This window comes from Dermacentor albipictus, chromosome 6, assembly GCF_038994185.2.
Source record: "Dermacentor albipictus isolate Rhodes 1998 colony chromosome 6, USDA_Dalb.pri_finalv2, whole genome shotgun sequence".
NCBI lineage: Eukaryota > Metazoa > Arthropoda > Arachnida > Ixodida > Ixodidae > Dermacentor > Dermacentor albipictus.
The window spans coordinates 15,971,651-15,994,852 of NC_091826.1; the positions used below are offsets into that span (position 1 = coordinate 15,971,651).

General features: G+C 45.1%; 1 protein-coding gene across 1 annotated transcript; it reads right to left on the reverse strand.

Annotated features, from left to right (window-relative positions):
- Positions 1–772: 772 nt before the first annotated feature.
- Positions 773–22,817, reverse strand: LOC135919035 (chorion peroxidase-like). Its single transcript, XM_070541450.1, has 14 exons — positions 22,799–22,817; positions 22,133–22,262; positions 21,105–21,331; positions 19,563–19,766; positions 18,584–18,736; positions 17,852–17,953; positions 16,856–16,966; positions 16,115–16,250; positions 14,533–14,742; positions 8,469–8,606; positions 6,956–7,183; positions 4,547–4,716; positions 2,684–2,789; positions 773–1,509 (listed from the first exon to the last, which is right to left on the reverse strand). Exons 1-14 carry the CDS (start codon positions 22,815–22,817, stop codon positions 1,443–1,445), a joined length of 2,001 nt encoding a protein of 666 aa, XP_070397551.1. The 3' UTR covers positions 773–1,442.
- Positions 22,818–23,202: the final 385 nt, after the last annotated feature.

Consider the following 23,202-nt stretch of genomic DNA (forward strand, 5'->3'; position numbering starts at 1 on the left):
TTTTTCTTGTCTTTTTTCTTTCTCTTTTCATCGGGCGCACCTCAGTGCACATTACCGCAGCGTTGATCGATACTTGGCGCCTGCAACGTTGGTGAACCCGCACTGCGGCGCACTTTTCCTTCACTTCACTGGTGGTCGCATTGCACCGCAGGCTCTGCCTGCATGAGTCTCGAGTTCGGGAAGCAAGTGCAAAAGGTCGCCCGCCGTGGTTGCTTAGTGGATATGGTGTTGGACACTTGCTAAGCACGAGGTCGCGGGGTCGAATCCCGGCCACGGCGGCTACATTTCGATGGGGACGAAATGCGAAAACACCTGTGCACTTAGATTTAGCTGCACGTTAACGAACGCCAGGTGGTCAAAATTTCCGGAGTCCCCCAATATGGCGTGCCCCCTAATCAGATCGTGATTTTGGCACGTAAAACCCCATAATTTAAATAAATTTGAATCAATTTAAGTGCAAAAAGTCGCAGTTTCGCCCGAAAGGCGGAGCACTGACAGCGATAGGAATTTATCTGGCCATTACTCGTAGTTTTACGTGAAGTATAAACTGCACTAAACATAATTAATTTTGCTTTTGTTTCGTTCGAATACTTTTCGATGAATACTTCTCGTTTCGATGGATACTTCTCGTGTTTAGTTAAGATGCGATAAATATGTCGGCATGTTTAAACCATTCGTATGACTGGAAATGGTGGGTGAGGAGCTTCAGCAATTACTAGAGAACTCCTGCGGAACCCCAAGACATACTCGCAGCCCTCTTGCCAGTAAACGTTGAAGACGTTGCTCAGAAGTTTGCGATAAACTATGGAGAATAGGTGCCGAATAAGCAATTTATTGTTTTATGAGTGCGTTATGAACTTGTAAGAGTGGAGAGACTGATCCCCCCACGTTGTGCCAGCGAGTCGCTGAAGTACGTTTATTACAGCATTGGTCTGCTTTGCCCCTTAGCGTTGTCTAACAGCTTCCGACCATTTTTCCAGTGAGTTCTCTTGGAGTACTTGTGGGTTCTTCTCCAAATTACGTGGTAGTGTTCTTGCTTATAGAGGAGTCGAGGTTTCATCCGTAATTTGTTTTTATTATAGGAGATTCTCTAAAGAAAATAAGAACTGTCACTTGCGTCGGCAAATTAAACAAAAGAAAGAATCTCTGCGCACAGAGGTGCTCTCCTAATCTGATCTTCTCCCGGTAAATGCCGAAGTGGACTCCTCCGCATAAAGATATTTGACGTGGAGAAGCCAGATTTAACGGCAGCTGATACGTACGCGCATACGAGTTCGAAACCATGCGGCGTTCGCGTACCGTACAGATCAAACATTTCGCGTTATGAACATCTTCTTGAGGCACGCAACAGAAAGCAAAACGAAAAAGAAAAAGACGTCTCCGTGGCCAAGAAAACCACCGACTTTGCGTCATCAGTGCTCTGTAAACAATGTCCGTGCAGCTCATTTTATTTCCTTCCACTGCTGCAAGTCGATATCGGTGAGCTTCGAGCAGGCTGTCAGTTCATTTCTGTGTTCAGAAAAAGAGGAAGGAGAACATAAAGAATATTGCGTATTCTTTTATGACTTTCTCCCATGTTATCATTGCTGGGTGCACCCGTATTTCGTAAATATTTTCTTCCTTCTGACACGCGGTGTCATGCATAGGTGCATTTTATTCTTTCTTTCTCAGCTTGCTCTCAACGTCCGTAAAGGGCGCTTTAGAGTACATGAATTACAAATAATTCTTAGCTCAAGCTTACATTTTTCTCTTTTCTTTTTTAGGACTTGCGGAAAGTGGCGCAATATCAGGCAATCATGTGGGCAAAATTTAACCAAATTTTTTGAAAGCTATTTTTATACATATTAACTGCATCACTTTGTCAGAATAAATACTATGTTTTGAAAAAAGCTAAGCAAAGGTGGTTGACATGAATGTACAGCCTTCAGCATTTTTTTTTAACTATATCGCGCGAGCGTCGACAGCGGCGACTATCAGCGAGACCGGCAGAAGGACGCACAGTCGCACAATGCACCCTCCGGTGCAAGCGCCCTCCGCTACGCTGTTCTCTGCAGGACGACGTACTCCCGTATTATATTGTGTCCGCGCGATATGGTTAATAATGCCGGAGGCCGTACGTGCCGAACAGCCGTAGTGATTTCGTGCTAATTTCGGTGTATGTGGGCGTGTTAAGTGCAGTGCTCAGTACAATAAAAGAAGTACTCCGTTGCTCACTAGTTAAGTAATAGCGAACAAGTAACGTACAGTCCCCCACAATTTTTTTTATGGGCCACGGGATCTGAGAAAAAGCTGAACATATCCGCAGGCTCACAACGGAGTCTGCTGTTCGCATTTCCAGCCGCTGCCATATAGCATACGCGAACATCGCGACGTACGTTTTTATACTGGCTACTTTTACAGGCTGCTCGGAAATTCAATGTTTCACGAAATCCCGTGGTCCGCAAGCTTTTCCGGTTCACTGTAGGTGCTTCTTGCATTTTGCTCAATGCGTTACTTGTTCGCTGCGACAACAAATGCTGCGTGCACCAACTTCTGATTTGTTTAGACTATGTGCACAGTAAGTAATATATGTTTTGAATATTCCATCACGCCACACAATGTATAGTGCATCATCTACGTTATACTGCTACGTTAATTTCACATTTTTTAGTCTATGCTGCAGCACAGTGGTCTGACGCCTTACCCAGGTCCCTGATGTACGAGTGCGCTGGGTTGAATTTCGTGAATGGTGTCGCTGTTTGCGCATATTACTTGGGCTAACGTCGTTTCCCGTAATGTCCTAAGTTGACCTGCGTATAATTAAGCACACAAACACATTTATTAGACGATGCGTATCTAAAAAAAAATAAATAATAATTAAGCCGACTTATCTATTTGTTGACCGCAAAGCTACACACACACACACACACACACACACACACACACACACACACACACACACACACACACACACACACACACACACACACACACACACACACACACACACACACACACACACACACACACACACACATATATATATATATATATATATATATATATATATATATAATGTAAGCCGTGATGTTCTTGAAGTAAACGCGCAGTTCTTCAGTGGACGCAGAAAGTGTCCCATAGTCCAAGGACGCCTTTTGCATCCATTAATGGCGTACTGCGAATTAACTTCAAAAAGATCATGGGTTATTTTAAATGCAATTATTTAATTAATTAGTTCTAACCAGTTGTTCAATCTCTTCTGTGTCTCTTTTGGCAGTGGTGTGCGGTGTGCGATACGCGCACCCACACACACAAGAAAAAATGAATGTTATTAAAGAAAAGGCACGGCAAAGTAACATAGCTATAGCAAAGACAAATAAGTTATTTGGTGATTTTACTAAGGCTAAGACAAACTTAACTGCAATAAGAAACTAAGGACTAGAAAAACAGAACAGCGCATTAACTTCTACTTGCATTTACTGATTTCACAGCGCAACATTTATACAATGAACACGTCACCAAGACGCATACTTCGTCGCAGAGGCACATTCTTTAAACAGACTTGCTGTTCATCAAGGAAGTCATGTTGACTGTCGAGCTTAAATGTCTGGAAATATCTAATCTCCTCAGGGCCAGTTCCTGTGTGTTGCTTCTCATTCGTCGACATTTTATTTCGTTTAGGTTTGTCTTAGCTATAGCAGGTGACGCTGAGCCCAGAGCTGACTATCATATAATATACTAGGTGCCCCACGTAACTTGTGCCAAAAGTTAAAAAAATATGCAAGTGCCACGTAATTGGATAAAAGCAAGGTAATGTTGTTTTCCGTCGCTCGGAGCAAGTCGTACTATATTATGTATCGATGCGAATGCGTCAAACGACCCACTGAGCAAAAAAGTCGACGTGTGCCGTCTGTAGCTGCGAAACGGCACGCAAACTCGCATTGCTATTGGCTGCGACGCCAGGTCACGAGGTGCGCCTCGACGAAGCAGAGCGGGCGAAAGGGAACACCTGCTGCGGCATTAGCGCGCCAGGTGTTGCGTGAGGGGAGAGGGCATCGCCGCGACGCATCAATCGATGGCCACCGCCGCTTCGGTGGCATGCGGCGTTGGCACCGCAGGCTGCTTGCTGGGTCGGGCAGCGCGTACCGCTATGGTGCATTCCTGACAGCGCAAAACACGAAGTACCACTCAGCGCCGTTCAGTTGGACAGAAAAAGTGCTCAATTACATAAATGACATTTAAGGCAAAAGTGTGAATGAGAAAATTGTGGAACATCCTGAAAAATTCCCTATCCAGCTTTCTGTTGCGTAACGCGTGCTACCTAAAGGCTATTTTTACAAGCCTGGAAGAAAGCCTGCGATGTTTTTTTTATATTTTGGCACAACTTACGTGGGAGACATGGCATATAGGGAGGAATTATGGTAAGGCGATTGGTAGGTAGGATCTAGCTAGTCGACCTGTAGATGTATAACGAAAGAGCGTTAGCTGAAATTTGTGTATCGCTCCTTGTATGCAAACAGCTGCGCGTGTACAGTGAAGCAAGTGATTGCAGCTGGTGATGACTCGCCTGGGGTGAAGCTACCGGCTTGTCCACCGTGTTCGTAGTAGAACCTGTCGCCGAACTTGAGCCGCCTGAACATGGGGCCGATTAGGCAGGCGAACGTGGGTCCGACCATGGACAAAGGCAGCGTGTGTTCCGCCAGGCCAGCCGAGAACAGGTCAACATCCATGACGTCACTGTCCAAGCATGAGGCGATCGTTATACACTTCATTATACAGCTTTATTATATAGACGCCTGCTAGGTGTTATGCTATGGGTGACAGTGTGTGCCACGTGGCAAACACACAAGTAAAGACGAACACACGTGCTCGGCCGAAAGGCAGTGTTCATCAGCAGAGGCCAAAAGAAGATATGCTATAGTTATAGCGACGAAGCAGCAAAGGGTTTGTGTGTGTGGAAGGGGAAGGAGGAGGAGGTGAAACCCGTTTTATTCTGAACTTTCGGACAACTTTCTGTGGCTATGAAGAGACAGAGACAAAAACTTTTATTTTTACGCCAGCGTCCGGCGCTCAACCTTGGTCGGTAGGCTACCGGTCCTCACCCAAAACGTCTCTGACGTGCTGGATAAGCACCGGCAGGAGAATGTTATTGCGTGAAGTGGTGGAGTGAACCAGTACGTCCATGACCGTGGCTTGATGTTAGTGGGAATGTTAGAGAGAGCTGACTGCAGTTTGGGTTGAGTGTGAGGACAATGCCATAGACAATGCTCTAGGGATGGATATTCCATGCAGTTCGGGCATTTCGGTGGCCCAGGTAGGCCTTGAATATAGTGACGGAAAAGAGGAGTCACTATTGAGTTTGTTTGAAGTATTCGGAGAATAGCGCTGTCTTCTCGCGAGTGGTTAGCAGGGGGAGTAATAAAGGCGACGGCATTGGCGCGAAGTTGCTTTAAAAGTGATGTGCGCTCCTTGTGCAAAGTCTTTCTGTGTTCCCTTAGGTTAAATTCGGATGGCGAAGCCGCAGGATAAGTAAACCTTTACACTCAGTGGTGAGTTCTGTCTTATTTTCGTATTTAAGTGTTGCTAATAAGGTGTTTATGTTTTCTCTTCCCCAGCCTAAACTCACGCGGATTAACACGCGGGACTCTTTTCAGGAGCGCTCTCACTTGTGCGCGCTTTGCATCCGTAGCTTTCCCTTCATAGTCGCAGAAAGCTGTCAGCGAGTACAGGCTTCTAGATAGCGTTCTAATCTAACCTAACCTAAGATAATGCGACCATTCGGCCAGTAGAAAAGAGAACTATCGCTGTGATTCTTGAATGGCGCTAGTTTCAGAACTCCATTTCGGGACCGTGCATCACATAGGCACACGTAAGCAAACAAAGAAGAAAGGAAAAAAAAGGAAGGAAATCTAACTGTAATAAAATGCGAAAGGTCGTACCACATTCCTCATTGACAATTAGATACTCCGGCTCTTTAGAGTATAGGCAGAGGGAGAAAAGAAATAAATAAAGGCAGATATATTATTGCGCAAACTCCGAGATCGGTGGCGTAAACAGGTAAATCTTACTGTTCGTAGCGGCTGCCTTGAACGAATGAACAATCACGGAAGGTCCTCCAGTCACTATTTTCACTGCATTCATTTCTTGCCATTGCATAAAAAGATATTACGATTTTTGCAATGAATAACTGTAACAGTGTAAATTGATTCAATGCCGGTGTTTACGGTTATCTAAAGGTAGGCCTTCAAATGAAGCAATGCTGCATTTGTGCTCAAGACGTCAACGAATGACGGGCCCTCAGACATCTCTGTCCGCATTCTGAGAGGTACGCGCTCCACTCAGTATTGAGAGCTTCAGCTGCTGAGAGGACATTCACCTTCGTTGCCGGCGTGTTTCAACGATAGCCATATGTGGACACGAAGACGTGTTGAGGTGAGACGTTGCTGGAACCTTGCGTAAATACTGATTAATGCCATAAGGAGCGCTTGGCAAAACCGTAAGCCCCTTAATGAACCACCCAACATGTAATGAACTTTTCTATCGAGGGCTGGCGCCACGGCAGAGGGCAAGGAGTCGTCTTCTAACGGTCGGCAGACAATCATTGACAAGTGCGGCAAGTCGGGCGTGTCCGTAAATTGTCATATTGAACAGCACAAGAAAGACGAGTAAATAATCTATGTGTGCTTCTGAATGAACTATGGTTTGAATTCAATGCCTGTCACGTCCATTTATTTCCTTAGTCCCCTTCTTTATCGCGCAGTTCATTATGCAGGCAATCATTATGTGATAGCGAGGTGCAAATGCTAACGCATTACGGTCGCTTATGTGCAGCATGAAGATTTGATAATCTTTATGTATTTTCTTTCATTACTTTTCTGGCACTTCTTTAGGTCAACTAAAGTACCAGGCGATCGAACTACGTTCAATCAATATTTCGCCATAACAAATGACGAACGCAGCATGAACGCAGTCTTACTCGTAGAGGCTGGCGAAAAGCTCCACCGCGTCCCTGGGCATGAACTTCTCGAGGTGTTCGAACGCCTCCAGTCGGACGCCCGGTGCGCAGTGCTGGACGTAGTCGGCGTAGGCTCGCAGTCCGTGGTCGCGACCCCGATGTATGTCGAAGGCGAACAGGTCGACGCCGAACGGCCTGGTGCCGTTGGGCAGCCGGAACGCGTGCCTGGTGACGTCGTGGGTGCCGTATCTGCGGGAGTGGGCAGCTCGCGTCCTCGTACAGCAAAATAACGAGCATCACTAGGGCGGAATCTAGGACCCATTGATGCAGCATATCTAACACGGATGTATGACGATCAGCGCCTCGACGAGGTTGCTATAAACGAAGCAAACAGTGCCCCGTGTCGGTATTCCGTCCTTTTGTTTGTGCTTCGTCCAAGCACTGATCATATGATACCTGAACCATCATCTTCCTAAACTCAACTTCGGCTAACTAAGTTTGCTGTTCTTGTTTGCCATTGGCATTGAATGAAGGCACGTTTAAAATATCTTTCCGAAGATGCACTGTCATAAAAAAAATAATGGCGAGTTATGTCCAAAAGCTGCGAACTGGTTATGCGAGATGCTTTACTTGGGGGCTGAGGAAATATTTGGCCGCTCGGTATTCACTAAAGTGCGTACGAATCGACGTAAACGAGCGCTTTTACAAACGTGGCCGACGCATCCGGCAATCGAACCTGCGACCTCCTGCTCATGCAGCAGAACGTCACAGCCACTGAGTAGCTGCAGAAGCTAATACGTTGTAATACGTAATACGCGTTCTACGTTGTACTAAATTATTTTGTCTTGCTCGCCCACGTATAAGATCCGTACGGAATCTTAAGCGCGTAAGAGACGTGCTCGAAAGATTAAAAGAGTGGAAAAAGTATGAGGAATTAAATTAAACTAGATACCTTGCTTTTAGAGCTCAGCAGAAATTAGGCTCACACATCATTGAGCAAGGAACTCATTTATATGCCTCTGTCTTTGAGGACTAAGAAATTAATAAGTGGGTCAAGTAACGTACTCTAACAAAAGGAGTGCCAAATATGTATTTTGCAGTGCACTAGCATATACGCCCCCGCCCTCCATCCGCACTATCCAGGAAACTTGGCAAATATGAAATCTCGCCAGCATGCAGTCGACGAACTCTATCTAGATGAAGTAGAATAAAAATAAATGTTCACTCTTTCCATCACTCCTGAATTGGTGCGTTTGAACAAGTGACCATGTACACGGGGCTATGTGTATAGTTACAGCGGTCTATTCCCTCTAAAGGCGGTCACCGCTTGACATCTTGGAGCAAAGCAATTTTCCTTTACGTGGCTAATTAGGTGACAGACGTTCGCAGTTCGCATCAGATTGCGTTAAAACCTGCGTTGAAACATTCGTCCACTCACTGGCTGTGTTGAATCAACAAACATACACTATGTAAATGCAATAATTTCACAAAGGAACAATAAATGTCGCGACAGCTGGTCGTGAAGCAGCCTTGCCTGTCAATCTTCTGTGCCGGCTTGCGCAACCTGTCAGTGGTGACGGCGTCGATGACGTCACTCTCGTAGAAAGCAAATGGGTTAAACCAGTTGTGGCGTAACGGTAAGCGTAACTTCCGCTTTCCGGACAAAGATATTCTGAAACGAAAAACAAAAGAAGAAATCTCAGAGCCCAGTGTTTCCTTCATGTCCTTGGACTCCTTTACTGATAACGTTCCCCTGCATATCTCGTTCTTACTTCCGCGCTTCGTCATTGGCTCGAACAACGCTTCGCTTCCATTATCTCTGGGATTGCCCGCTCGGCGCTTCGCATGTTAAGAAGGGAATAATGAAAAACGACGCTACAAAATACGGGTCGCTAGAAATAAAGCTTTCGCGTGCGTACTTCGATTGACTGCAATTGTCTTCCCAGCTATATGCACTGCTATAATGACCAAGCCCTCTGGTTTCAATTTCGCCGTCCAAGAAATTGTGCCTGCAGATGTGTCGACCTAGGCATCCCTGTCTACTGCGCTCATCATTACGCAAATGTATCCACTTTGACGATTCTCACCCCTCATGTAATGTTCCTCACGGGGTTCTTTACGTATTAATTAATTAAATAAATAAATAAATTCAAATGCTGTGCGTTGTTGTTCGATCTCCGTAATCCTTTACAATCCTCTCCTGTGTTACGCAAATACTTCCCCGAAAAGACGGCAAGCGACGCCATTTAGCGCAGCTGAATCGCGTGGCGAGAAGCGACAATACCCAACACCGGCTTACGACCACTGCGTATTTTCATCGCGCCTCCTCTCCATTTTTCAGCTGCAGCTACACCGCGTCACTGTACTGTTTCTTTTCCCTCTTTAGCATCCTGAGCGCCGTCCTGCGCTGATCAAGGTTTTCCCACTGACTCCGAATAACGGTTGCCATGGAGTTTCGGCGACATAGTTGTTGCAAATTCTGAGCGAAGACGTACGGTCAGGTTACACACAGACATCATTTCTTAGTTCGCAACTTCATGAAACATTTCCATCACCATCTTCAACCTATTTATATGTTCTCTGCAGGACGAATGTATCTCCCAGCGATCTCCAATTTCCCCTTTCTTGCCGCTAGCTGATTAAAACTTGTGCCTCCAAATTTCCTAATTTCATCATCCCAACTAATTTTCTGCCGTTCTCGCCTACGCTTCCTTTCCCTTGGCACTCACTGGCACCCATAGTGTGGTCCACCGGTTATCTGGTCAAGGCATTACATGACTTGATCATCTCATTATTTTTCTCTTAAGAGGAAGCGTTCACTACGGCCCAACTCCGACGCCACCTATTTAAACACACCTAAAACGCAGAAACTCTTTTCTGAGATAACCACTGGGCCGATTTTCATGAAATTTGCTGCATCTGAGAGAAAAAGTTAAATTCTAGTTACTGTTTGAAACGGAATTCAAATTTAAGACATGAATGTTCTAAAAGCAATTTTACAAAATTGGTAAGCTTGAAAAATATAGAAGCAGGAAGTTTAGAAATTAATATCTCTGCACCAAGAACAGATATCGCAGTTATGTAAAATGCATCCGTTAGAACATATAAACAGACAAATGTGATAAATCACCGTATATCTTACATGAGTTTGTTACGTTGATTAGAATGGTTTTGCAAAAGTCCTACTCGCATATTAGGGGTATATTTCAGGGCGATGTATATAGCACATAATATTTGTCCGTTTTCGATGTGCTATTAGATGCAATTTGCTGAATTTTGGTGTCGTTTTTTATTGATGAGATGCAGAGTTGTAAAGTTGATAGTGTTGCCCACCGAAAGTTTCCCATTTTCGACAATATTTATTAAAAAATTGACAAACTCAATCAAAAATTCGCTACCATCAGTCACTATATTTTAACTTGTTTCTTTTCCATGGAACATCCCCCATCAAATTCAGTACAGTGGTTCACAAGAAAAACAATTTCTCCTTTTCCATGTATTTAGATAGGAGCCCCATGCTAAAGCTTCCTATTAACGCCAACTAGAACATCGGCTATCCCTGTTTACTCCCTGATCCACACCGCTCACTTCCTGTCCCAACGCTATATTTAACATTTTTCGTTTCTTCGCTCTTTGCGCGATTCTAGACTTGTTCTCGAGCTTCCTCGTTAACTTCCAAGTTTGTGCCCCACATGTTAGCACCGGCAGAACGCAATGGTTGTACACTTTTATCTTCAACTACAGTGGTAAGCTTCCAGTCACGATTTGGTGATGCCTGCCGTATGCAATCCAACCCATTTTTTATTCTTCTGTAAATCTCCTTCTCATGACCATAGAACATGATGCCAACACCAAATAGTCTGAAAGTAAAGAAAAAATAATTTTGGAGTTTTACACGCCAAAACTACAATCTGAGTAGGCGACACACCGTAGTGCGAGACTCCGGAATAATTGTGACCACCTGGGATACCATAACGTGCACCGAATGCACAGTGGGCGAGCATTTCTGCGTTCCGCCGTGGCAGGGATCGAACCGACGACCTTGTGCTGAACAGCGCAACGTCTTAGCCTCCCACTTTCCGCGACGGGTACCAATTACAATTATTTGAACGAAGCATAAGTGGAAGACACAGACACAAAGAAATTCAGCCGGGAACTCCTCTGGGAGTTGTCCAAGTATGCGTTAGCATTGTGCCACTTGCTTACCTCCACGCAGCCCGGTGCTGTTATCAATGTTGTGAAACCTGATCCGACCAGCATAAACGACAGCGCCGCGGCGACACGAACTGCTGCGGACGGCGGCGCAAGGTGAATTGATGACGCAAACAAACTGCTGGAAGTGGACGCGCCAGGTGCGCTGATGGCGTTCCATTCATTATAAGCCGTTCGCTCTCTTTAGCGCCTTACTCATACGCGTAGAACCACTATCAAACGTAATCAACCCTACTCCGGCGGCAGCTACGCATCGAACAGCCGCGCGGATCGTATTGTGAAAGCGATGGGCAACGTGTACATAAAGTTCCGACTACTGATAAGTTCACCTGTTAATCAAACTGCAATCAACTAGCCCGTCTAGCAATATCATTTTAAGGCAGCTGCTATTGCGGGAGAACATATGATCATCATAGACTAAGAAGGCAAGTTCTACTTATCATGAGCAGGTTTGAGCTTGTCCGCCATTTTTCACTGAGTCGTTTATAAATTTCACTCATGGGTTGGGCTGGCGGTAGCACACATTAAGACATGTAGCTTTCATGGAAAATGACAAATAAGAGTAGCACCGGTGCCATCCCTGTCACTGTTTAGCACAATATAGCGTTCAAGACAGCGATAACGGCTGCCATTCGAACGTTTTGCTCAAGAACTTACGCACGTAAACACATATGAATATATACACTTTCTCTGGACCAAATATATTCTATTCTTTAAGATGCTTAGCCGCTTGTTTGTGCTCCTTTTGAAAAGGCTATCCGCCCGTTGTTTCTCCTGGTTTATCTGGTCACCCTGCAGTAAAATCATGTTACGTAAGCACAAATTAGCGACTTTACAGCAGCGGACATCGCATGTCAAGCTCAGCCATGAGTCATGACGCATTATTAACAGTCATCATGACAATGTAACATTTTAATAAAATACGCTGTGAACGATTAATTGCATCTGCATTAAAGAGAGAGATGTAACACTTTCGCCTTTCAAAATTTTCTTGTATGATATAGCAGCAACTCCAGCCTTGTCTTCATTGTTTTTCAGTTAAAATCGTTATTACTCACAGTAATGTTTCTCTTTGCTCGCTCCAGTAACGCTTTTTTTTTTTCGTCAAGTGCTATCTTTTCATTAATCGAGTGAAATTAATTGAACTGCTCAGTTTTTCCAGCGTAAATTGGTGTGCTGCATCTTACGCACCCTTGTTCTGGGTGATGCACGCTTTACAGGAACAAAATACGATATGAAAGGTAGGCCGAGAAACGGTAAGTTACCGGTGTTTTAGCAAAACAAAATCACGCACGCACCCCAAATACACACTTCATTTCACTGCACTTCTAACGCAAGTCCTTCCTATAAGAACTGAGGAGCCAACACCGTCCATCTCAGCGTCCAACAACTTTCGTTCTGATGTCATTCTTATCATTATGTACGTGTTATATTACGTACTTATCAGGAACGAACTACAAATTATCTTTCAAGAACTTTTTAGAGGAATTTTGAACTAGGGGCTACCTCAGATTATTCTAGCTAAATGCATTCTAAACGTAGAACATTTATCGCTAGGCAACCGCTCAACCAACGTGAATGAAGTTTGGTGAATTTAACAGAGTTAAATTGTGCCGACTGTTGGAACGAGAACTTCTATTTTGGACTAAGAAAGCTCAGAAAAAAAGTAAATTGAAAAAAAAATGGACCAGTAAACCTACAACTCCGTAACTCCGCCACATAACATATGTAATACCGATAATCGGTACAGTGGACAAATTATTCTCTCTAAAGGGGACACACTGGTGATGTAATTTATAGTATGTATGCAGTCAATATTTCATTTAGGTAAATTTTGCATAAGCCTCACATAAAAATCAGTGGTTCGATTTACTGACTATTCCCACAGTAACAGTATCACAGCATTAAAAGCACAGCTCGATCTGCCCCTCCTCGCATCCTGGCGTAATTAAGAAAGCAAGACTCCGGAAGCACTTCAGTTTGGCCTGGTTGGTGTTTACTGCATATCATATTGACCGCAAATAAAGACGGGGACAGCGGAAGAGAACACAAAAACAACACGGTCGGTAACTTTCAGCTGGTTTATTCACGGCAACCCGTGGGCATATATAGGCAAATAGAACATGCGCAGAACGCAGTAAACAAGAACACTCGTCAGCCTAGCGGGGCAACCAATTATAAAAAAAAATCTATTTCCGATAGAAACAACCTATGGAAGTGTCACTAACACAGTTTTGGCCTTTTTTTTATGTGATGTACCTCCATAAGTTCGCGTGCAGTATGGTCCTGGCTTCTCCCCAGAATCTTTATCTCCTTAAAAAGTGGTGCACAAGGGCAGGCATTGCAGTGAGCCCAGGCAAGTGCGCCAATTCATATTTCGTTAACTTTTGTTCATGTTCTCTGGCTCTATCATTCAGGCACCATCCTGTGTGCCTTATGTAAGACTTGCCACACCCCAGGGGGATTTCGTACACAACTCCTACATTGCATTTTGCATACGGCTGGGTATGGTTCTTGCCACAGCCTCGCCTTCCTTTAGGATCACAGGATGTGCGAGGGCAGAGCCGCGCCAGCTTAAAAGGGCTGAAAAGACAAGGGGGACACCAAACCTTCCTGCCACCTTCCTTAGGTTGTGAATGACCCCTGTGAATATACTGTACCACTTCAGGTCTTACGGCCATAGTAGTCGTCCTCACCCTTGTTTTCCTCTTAGATCGTTTTACCTTCTGCAGGAGGGTTTCCACCAACGAGCAGTAGCGATGCTCTGCTTAGAATCGGCTCTCCGCAAGTCGTGTGTGCACAAGGTTCAGCTTGCCTTTGACAATCAGATTTCCCGTCTTCAGACGGCAGTGTTTCCTGACTCGATGGTAACGCCAGTGGTAAAAACCCTCCTGCAGAAAGTAAAAGGATCTAGGAGCAAAGCAAGGGTGAGGATGACTACTATGGCTGTAAGACTTGAAGTGGTACCGTATATTCACAGGGTCTAGTAGGAGTTATTTACGAAATTAGGCTAACTGTGTGGCTAACAAAGTTGTAAAACTCACAATTAATTTTTGATGTCCTAATTTAGCGCAATTTTTGCAATAACATACCAGGCCTAAATAAAAAAAAATCTGCTCCGAACAGACACTAAAACTTACATATTTTCATTTCATCAAAACGCGACAAGCCTCACCAAGTACGCTCAGTGCTCGCCGAGCAAAATGATTCCACTGGTTTCATGTATTTAGACTGGAGCTCCCGTGGTAAATATTTATCTTGAGATATATAAGCACTTCGCGTAGCGAGAAATAATCAAGCAATATTTATCAAGCATCTCAAAGCTGTGGCAATCGCATTTCAACTAAGCCAAACCAAAACCATCGATCCGCATCGTGTTCACTCACGTCCCGTTGTCAGCGTCGACGAGTGAGTGGCCCAGTCGGAACGCCGCCGTGGTGAACTCGTTGGAAACAGTCGCGTCTACCCTGGCGTCGTAGGTGGTGTAAACCTCACGTAAGGGACTCAGTTGGTTCCGTTTCACACCTTCGGGGCCCAAGACTTCCTTGAGAAGCTCATTATAAACGATGTGCTGTAGACGTGCTTCCACAATTCGCCTGCGACATCCACGTTTAGCATGAAGGTTTCAACATAAAGAAACTCAGTTTCGGTACACTGTTTTCGTTTAGTTTTCTTTATTTCATTATTCCCGTTGTCTATTTCTTATCCCGGTGTAATAATATACATATGCAAAAGTGAGCAACATGGAAGAAAGACCGCATTCGTATTGAATTAACGATGACTCATGATGCGTGTTTATTCAAAGCCCACGTGTTAACATGTAACAGGTAGATTTTGTGTTGAAAGTTTGGTCTCGCTGAATGCATCTATGCGAGCAACGTCTCTTTAGCCTCTGTGACCTTTTGAAAGCAAGGTTAGATGTTTCCTTTCGTACTGCTTGAAGACGCACATCCGAGGCAATGCCTAGAGATATGTACCTATGTGACAAACATATAAGTAATGTGTGACATGGAATGAAAATAGTGGTGTGATATCTGGTTAGCTTTTATTTTCATGTATACAGCTTGACTTTACAATGTAATCAATTCCTTTTGTTTAATAATTTACATCGTTGTATTAATTGTATAAGGTACAATATGCCGTTTGTAAGGTGCACGGATGGATGGATTATGGGGCTTTACGCGCCAAAACCACAATTTGATTATGATGGGCGCCGTAGCGGGGGGGACTACGGATTAATTCTGACCACCGGAGGATCTTTAACGTGCCCCCAGTGCAGGAGATCGGGACATTTTTGCATTTCACTCCCATATAAATGAGGCCGCCGCGGCCGGGATTTGATGCTGCGACCTCGTGCTTAGCAGCGCGAAATCACAGCCACTAAGCCATCGCGGCGAGTGAAATGCGTACAAGGAACTAAGCACCAGTATAGGACACGTCAAAGGGGACAGCATGTATATAGAGGTACTTTCGGAGCTATGTTTAGTGAAGCCGCACAAGTATATAACAACGCCCAAGAAGCGCAAGCGCATGTTTACAGCGTCTTTTTATCCACAAAAGCCACTATAAGTACTAAAACAAGCACAAATAATTACCCTGAAGAATAAAACAAACTGATCTAGGCAATATTATACACCGGGAAACTAATTTCACAAAGGTGCAACAAGACGCGGGCGAACTCTCTTTTTATCGCTGACATATTGCTACACGCGTGTGGTACATGAGGCGCGTCGGCGCCATCCCTCCAGAAAAGAGGAGGAAGAACGAACTGGGCTCTCGCTGTGAATCTAACCGGTCAGAGCTGCAACCGTTGTTGTAAATATAACCTGTAAATCGCTGCTCGTCTTACTGAGCCGTCCTTCGCGTAACATTGTGGTGGACTCGGTGGACTGAAGACCGCGAAGCGACAGCATGCCACTGTAAGCCCCAGTATTACCAGCACATCTTTTACTTTGCATGCCATCTCACCTCGTGACTTGAAAGAGTCGCTCGTCATCCCACTGAGGATTGACTCGTGCCATTTTTCTGGCCACGCGGTTGTGTTCCCTAAACCATATCGTGTGCATGAGCAGAAGCCCGGAGTTCTGGTTGACCCTACGGTCTCCTGTGCACAGGCAGAGATAAAGGAGGAAAGGATTAGGTGCATAGTGAGAATAGGCCTCAGATCCATAAGTACAACCAAATACATGCGGTAGATGGTGTTCGTAAATTCTTCCCATTTAAGACGTTTCCTCCAGCTTATCATCTCTATGCCGGTCAGAAGCAGCGGATTTAGTCACACATTTTTTTTCACGCCTTGAGGTCGTGATTCTCCTTCACGCTTACAATGTAATACTAAAACCACTTCAACAACATCTTATCCATTTTTCCTGTTCGAGTACATATGTGAAGCGCAGAATAGTTAGCATTACACAACCGCCGAATCTATAGGAGCGACATTTCTGCTGTACGAAAAGACAAATTTTACTAGACGCTAAAAGCAGAGTTTAGTTTAGATCACCAAATGTACTACAAATATTACTGAAACCAACAAATAAAAAAAAATTGAAGCACCCACTTGACAAGTTCACATCTAGATGAACATGAAAATCGAAGTCGGTCTCAACCTGTATACGTAAGGCTTTCTCTTAAGCTAGAAACATGCGCGTGACGTTTCAGCCAGTATCTAGGCGCACCTGAACAGCAAACGCGGGCAGAAATTTCGCTCACCGGCTTTGAAGCAGAGACGATTTTCTTTTTGTTTACTACACCGGTCAGTGTGCGGACGTGAACTTGCGGGCAGCAGTTTTGAACCGTTGATGAGTTGTTCCTTAAGAAGCCCTGAAAGCACGGAAAAATTCTAAAGGCAATTCTTCTTATTCATTCGTTTCGTCGGAACACTTTACCAAATTCGCATAAAATGTGTGTGGACACATGGGAAGAAGCTATTTGGCGCGAGGACATACCGTGGCAGCGGCTGCAGTCAGCGCCTAGATTACGCGAAAATTTGGATTTCGTGCGACAGAGTCTGCTTCAATGCCATCGAACGCGTTCCTTCTATTTTCGATTTCTTTCATTTGTTCTTCCTTTCTGTTGTTGTTGTATTATCATCAGCTCCAGGAGTTTTACGCAAGGGCACTTATTCTTGTTTTGACTTTAAGGGTTTATATGCTTTATCAAGATATTCGGTGTGTTTTCGTGCCAGCTTATCCCAGATTTTGCTCGAACTGCTATCACTGAAATAGAACACAAAGTACATTAGCTTCTACACAAGATAAACGGTAAGTAAAGTACAGTCAAATGTTTTAAAGCATGCATATTGCATACGTTCGAAATCACAAGTTCCATGGACTCTCCGTGAAATATCTTAGAAAATGTCGTGCTAAATTCAAACTATGTATCTTTCCTGTTGACCACTGCCTTAGCTCGCAAACCACGACGATGGCAACCAGCTGCGAAGTACGTGACTGCCATCGTAACATCACTCTCACTATGTCGCAGTGCTTAAACTGTAGAGAATGACATTGGGAAAAGTTTTGGTTTGTGCGCAATGATTCGTGCTAATCAAGTATGGCAAATTCCTTTCGATGGAGTCATGCACACCCTTCAGTATGGCCCAAACAGGTAGACAAATTTCCCTTTCCAATAAAGGCTATATTTCCGTCCTCAGTTCCCGATGGGGAAAAAAATAGAAATACATCCAATCGCGAACATCGATGATCTTACCGCTCTTTAGAAGACGCAGATCTCGTGTCTGACTTTCGCTAACTGCGTAAACTGGCGATCCGTCAATGTACGAAGTCACATAATTGACCTGATCCCGGTGTCCTGCACAGCAAAGAGAACGCCAATGAGGGTCAAAGGCGCGTCCATTGTTACACAACTGCGTAAAGCGCCACCACATCGGGGAGAGAGAGAGAGAGAAATAAAGAGAAGTAGGTTTGGTGGGCTACTTGGCACGGGGATAAGAATGTACGAGGATAGAAAGAGAACGACACGAGCGTCAACGCGTACACAATCGCTTACACAATTGAGCGGTAACAACATTAGCAGGCAGCGTTCTCAAACTCTATTATGCAGGCTAGTGAACCTCAGGAACTTTAGAAACGGAGATAAAGTGTTAATGGCGCTCAAAAAAAACGCCCAGAGATGTCGTTTTACTAGAACCGAGCTTTCGAAAGCGACGTAATCAGTAAGTTGAGTCAACAGTGCTATATAAAAAAAACTGACTTCAATTTAAATTCTCTCAAAAACGCAACAAAATAGGTTCAGCAGCTGCTCAATGAGAGCCTCTCGGTTTTGACAAGCGCTGAAGAATCGCGCCAGCAAGACTCTATAGACTCATGGTCTCTCCAGTTGTGTTCTCATTATGTATATTACCTCTCGGCGTTTCCCTCCCAAAGCTTCGAGTAGAGTAAGCGCCATCCAACCGTAGACCATGACAAATCTGTAACTCACCCAGTCTGCATCTGAGGCACGGAGCCGAGCGCCTGAAGTTCATGCAGCGCACATTGTAGCGACCGTAGAAAGGATCCTCGGCGGGGACGTCTATCGGAAAGCACTCGGGGTCCAAACGAGACTTCGCGTCGCAGCAGTTGTACGTGTCGCGTCCTGCGCATACGACACAACGCTATCGTTGCCCCGACGCTGAATTATCTTGTTCCGAATTGTCAGCAAACAAAATACGCTGTTCTAGAATAAGTTTGCTGCCGAGATCAGAGTTCACTGTAGTGAAGTGAATTTTCTCTCTGTTCTGCAAGTGGCTTTCTTTTTTTAATCCTTCGTGCGTACTTAGTTTCACGCTGTGTTGTCGATCGCCGACTCTTGCTTAGTCCGGGCGCCGCTTGCACAACTGCTGTATACTGGCCTGTGGGGACAGAGTACGACCCGGCATTTTGGAATGGTGTGATTCTAACGTACGTAACCATCACTCCATAAGAATAGCAGAATAGAAGGGAAGCACCGTCAACAGGGGATGACAGTAAAACCTCGTTACAACGAAGTTAAGGAGGCAGCCAGAATTAGTTTGTTTTAACCATTACTGCGCGTACTGGACTGTGAATATCTATGGGGATAACAAGGAGCATGTCACTTACTTCGTTATATCCATTATTTCGTTATATACCGCTTCCTTACAATGACGTTTGACTTATATACTTAGATGAAACGATGAGATAAAAAAAAGGTTATTAAGTTTCGGATGACGCAGGGCAGGAATGACTGGATATCTCAGAGAGGCCTTCGTGCGCTGATGTTCCTGATGAAAACCAACAACTCAATGATGGTTATGATCATTCAACAACCACGGCGGCAATTCTACTTTTTCTTTATGATGAAGCAGACACACAGCATAGCTAGAGATGGAACGACCAGTAAAGCCTTATTCAGCGTTTCCTTAAGGCCGCCGTCAAAGTCAACGGTGCATTGTTCACTGTACCCAGATTCCGGAAGAACTCCGGACCTTCCGCGTCGATCACCAGGGCTGCGCTGATGTCGTGCGCGACGAACTGCGCGAAGTGCACGATCATCTCGGACCACCGCCTGTCGTAGGCTGTTCTCTCGGGGTGTGCGGTGTAGGACAGCAGGCGAGCGCTGGGCAGCGCGCGCCCGCTCTTCACTGAGACCCTCGGTGAGCTCACACCTGAAATCGCGTGAGCGCGGGATCAGAATGACAGAAACAAAAAAAAAGAAGGCTAACACGCTTGGATGGAAATGTGTGGCAGAATATATTTGTTAGGTGGTTCTGCCACCCGTCTTAATTATTTTCTTTTTTTCTCTTTTTCATTCTTTTTCTTTTTTCCGCTTTTGCGTACGTTATTCCTGGCTTACTAAGTATCCCTTCCCAATACTAGCGACCTCTCTGGCACTTTACAGTAATGTAATCTATTAAAGCAACTCAGTTTACATCGCAAGGGGACCCTTCGCACGGACAACCGAAACCCAGAGAAGAAAGGCACGACACTTCGTTGGGCTGCCCGAGGTTGATGTGTTTGTGATTTGTGAACTTCTTAGCATTATTAACGTGACATCACGTGTAAGCATTTATTCTTCCTTTTTATGATAAAGACCAATTATTTGGAAGCCCAGCGAGGTGTCGTGTCTTTCTTCCTTTGGTCTGTGTTGTCCATGCGCTGGTTCCCCTACGATGCAATCATAGCTATTTGCGCAGCTTAGCATTTGCTATAACCCTATTTAATATTTCTTTTTGGAACTCCTTTGGGAGGCTGAACTGAGCCTGGGGTAAGACGACAAATGCCAAGGAGAGGTAGCCGGTAGGCACTGGAGTATCAATGTTTGGGTGCTAAGAGTTTTCTCCTCCCGTGGAAGAGCGCGCTACTCAAGAACCTCCACGCTTCCAGGGCAAGGCGACTAGAAATGATGAGAGAAACAAGCTATAGGAAATGGCAACGCGAATAAAAAAAAAGAAAGATAAACTACTCACCATCCACTACAAAGTGAAGCACGTTACGGACAGTATTCGCAGCACAAGCTTACGTAAACTATGCAAACCGAATAATTCATGACGCGTAGTAGATTATCTGTGTTTTGGGAATGTCGGTAAATGTACTCGAAAGCATTTCAGCGCCTGGCAGACAGGTAAAAAAGCTAAAATGAATTAAATTCAGAAGTCCTTCGTGCCAACGCCACGATCCGATTACGAATCACACTGTAGTGGGCGACTCCGGATTAATTTTGACCAGCTGGGGTTCTTAGCCGTGCACCTACATTTAAGTACACGAGCATTTTTGCATCCCCCCCCTCCTCCCCCATCGAAACGCGGTCGCCGCGGCCGAAATCAGTATGCACGACCTCGGACAGGGACAGAAGGAAGACAAACACCACGACGCGCACCATGGGGTGTATTTCTTGCTTTCTCCATTGTCTACCAGCGCTGAAATGCTTTCCAAGTTATTGCATACAACCTTATTGGTACTAGTCCCATAGCCAATTGGCCAGAGGAGCCCGAACGAATACGTACCGTCCGCGTAGGCCGGTGCAAGCAGCCGCCCCATGCAGGCTCCCGCCATGCCCCACTCGGGGTGCTCGAGGTTGTTGCACCTGCCGTCGGCCTCGCGGTACGGCTTGGAGGCGTCGCATCGCTTCTCCCCGCGACGCCGGCAAAGCGGAGACGCCGTGCATTCCACCTGAGACGCCGTGTTAACATTCACATCGAGCCCATCTGTGCCGTTGGTTGTGTTCCGGACGCTGAAACGACGTCAGAGTGCGCTTGAGTTTTGAACGCCGCGTGGAACTAGCGCGGAAACTAAACGCAAAATGTTTTGTTAGGATAGAGCAAGTATCCTATGCCTGCAGTGGCCCGCCAGGACCTTAGGCACGGAATCGTGTCCAGCTTTTCATTGAAGTCAGCACCTCCAGCTAGCTGTTGCTTGGCGATATACTTATTGGCGGAAAATAAAGTATTACACACACACACACACACACACACACACACACACACACACACACACACACACACACACACACACACACACACACACACACACACACACACACACACACACACACGCACGCACGCGCACACACACATATATATATATATATATATATATATATATATATATATATATATATATATATATATATATATATATATACAGGACAGAAAGGAGCATTTTTCCTGTGTTTTTACTCTTTTTTCCGTCTGCCTATCTTTTTCCCTGTCCTGGTCTTCACTTCATTGCGCGTCCCATTACACTGCAAGAAGCACCTGTATCATTTCTCTCAATAAGCATTTTCCGCCCGGCAAGCTCGCTCAGGCCAATTTTATGCCCGTTTCGCATATAGCATGGCAAGTCCCCCATCATATGTTTCTTTTCTCGCGCAGGTTAATTGACGCACCCCCAAGCACAAGCAGCACTGGCAAACATCACAGCACTCTTTCCACCTTTAAACTTTCACAAACTACAAATTTTAACTGTAAACATTTCCCAAGCAAATAACCCTCTCGCGTTCTACAGCAGATAAAGGTTGCGTTGTCTGTTTCACCTTGTCGCAATCGTTGCTTTCTCAAAGCACAGTGCGAGCTCGGCCTTCAGCTGGTCCTCCGTGGCCGAGTCGCCGAGGGCCACGTGTTGCAAGGCGAAAGGGCAGCCGCCGTTCGGGATGCGAGGCACGCCTGCCAAGAACGCAAGGAAATGTTAGGTTTAGGGTTACGTGAACTATCAGCGCGTTCGTAGAGAAAAATAAAACACATACAAATTCACATAATCTAGTATCAATGCTGGACGTCAAACTAGACGCACTCCAGAATGAACGAAAGCTGAGCCAGTACGCATGATAAAGAAGAAAAAAAAAACAGTGGGGACACATACACATACGACGAAAAAAAAGTGAAATGGCCATCCTAACTGCTGACTGTCGACAACAGGATTTCTTTTCCGCTTGTATGTATAGTTGTTACACTACATAAAACAGTGGCCCTCTACAAAGCGAATAAAGGGAATAGCGATTTTATTCTCACGTACCCGGTCTTTGAGAGAGAGAGAGAGAGGGCTCTTTATTAGAAGAACAGAGAATTCTGCCGGCGCGTATATAACCGCTGGCATGCTACTCTGTATAGGGATGGGGAATGGGATTAAAAGATTCCAGAAGAGAGTGGGAGAAAAAAAAAAGGATAAAAATAAATATGAAATGTCCGAGTGGACCTGATACCCGGTCTTTGGTTTTGCATGTTCGCCGTAGCAACAGTCCTGAAATGCGCCCAGCTCGTCTGCTGCCCGTCGACGGACGATGGCGTTGAGTATGAGCCATCGCCTCCGACCTGGTGGTGAACCGTTGCGGCGACCAGGACGACGCAGCAAAGAAGCATCGGCACACATCTGTCAAGAAATTTTACCTGCTGCACACTTCCGCAAACATAGCCAGAAACAAAGATCGAAAGTGGACATAAAAGAGCTCCATAGTTTGAACACATTTCATTTCACAGAGCACACAGGTGTGTGGTTAGAAATATTTGTTTATATGGTTCGTGAAGCATAGCCACATGTTATATACAGGTGCGAACATAGATATGAAACTTATTCATCCTTAATTTTGCGTGTATGTTCGCGCCTGTC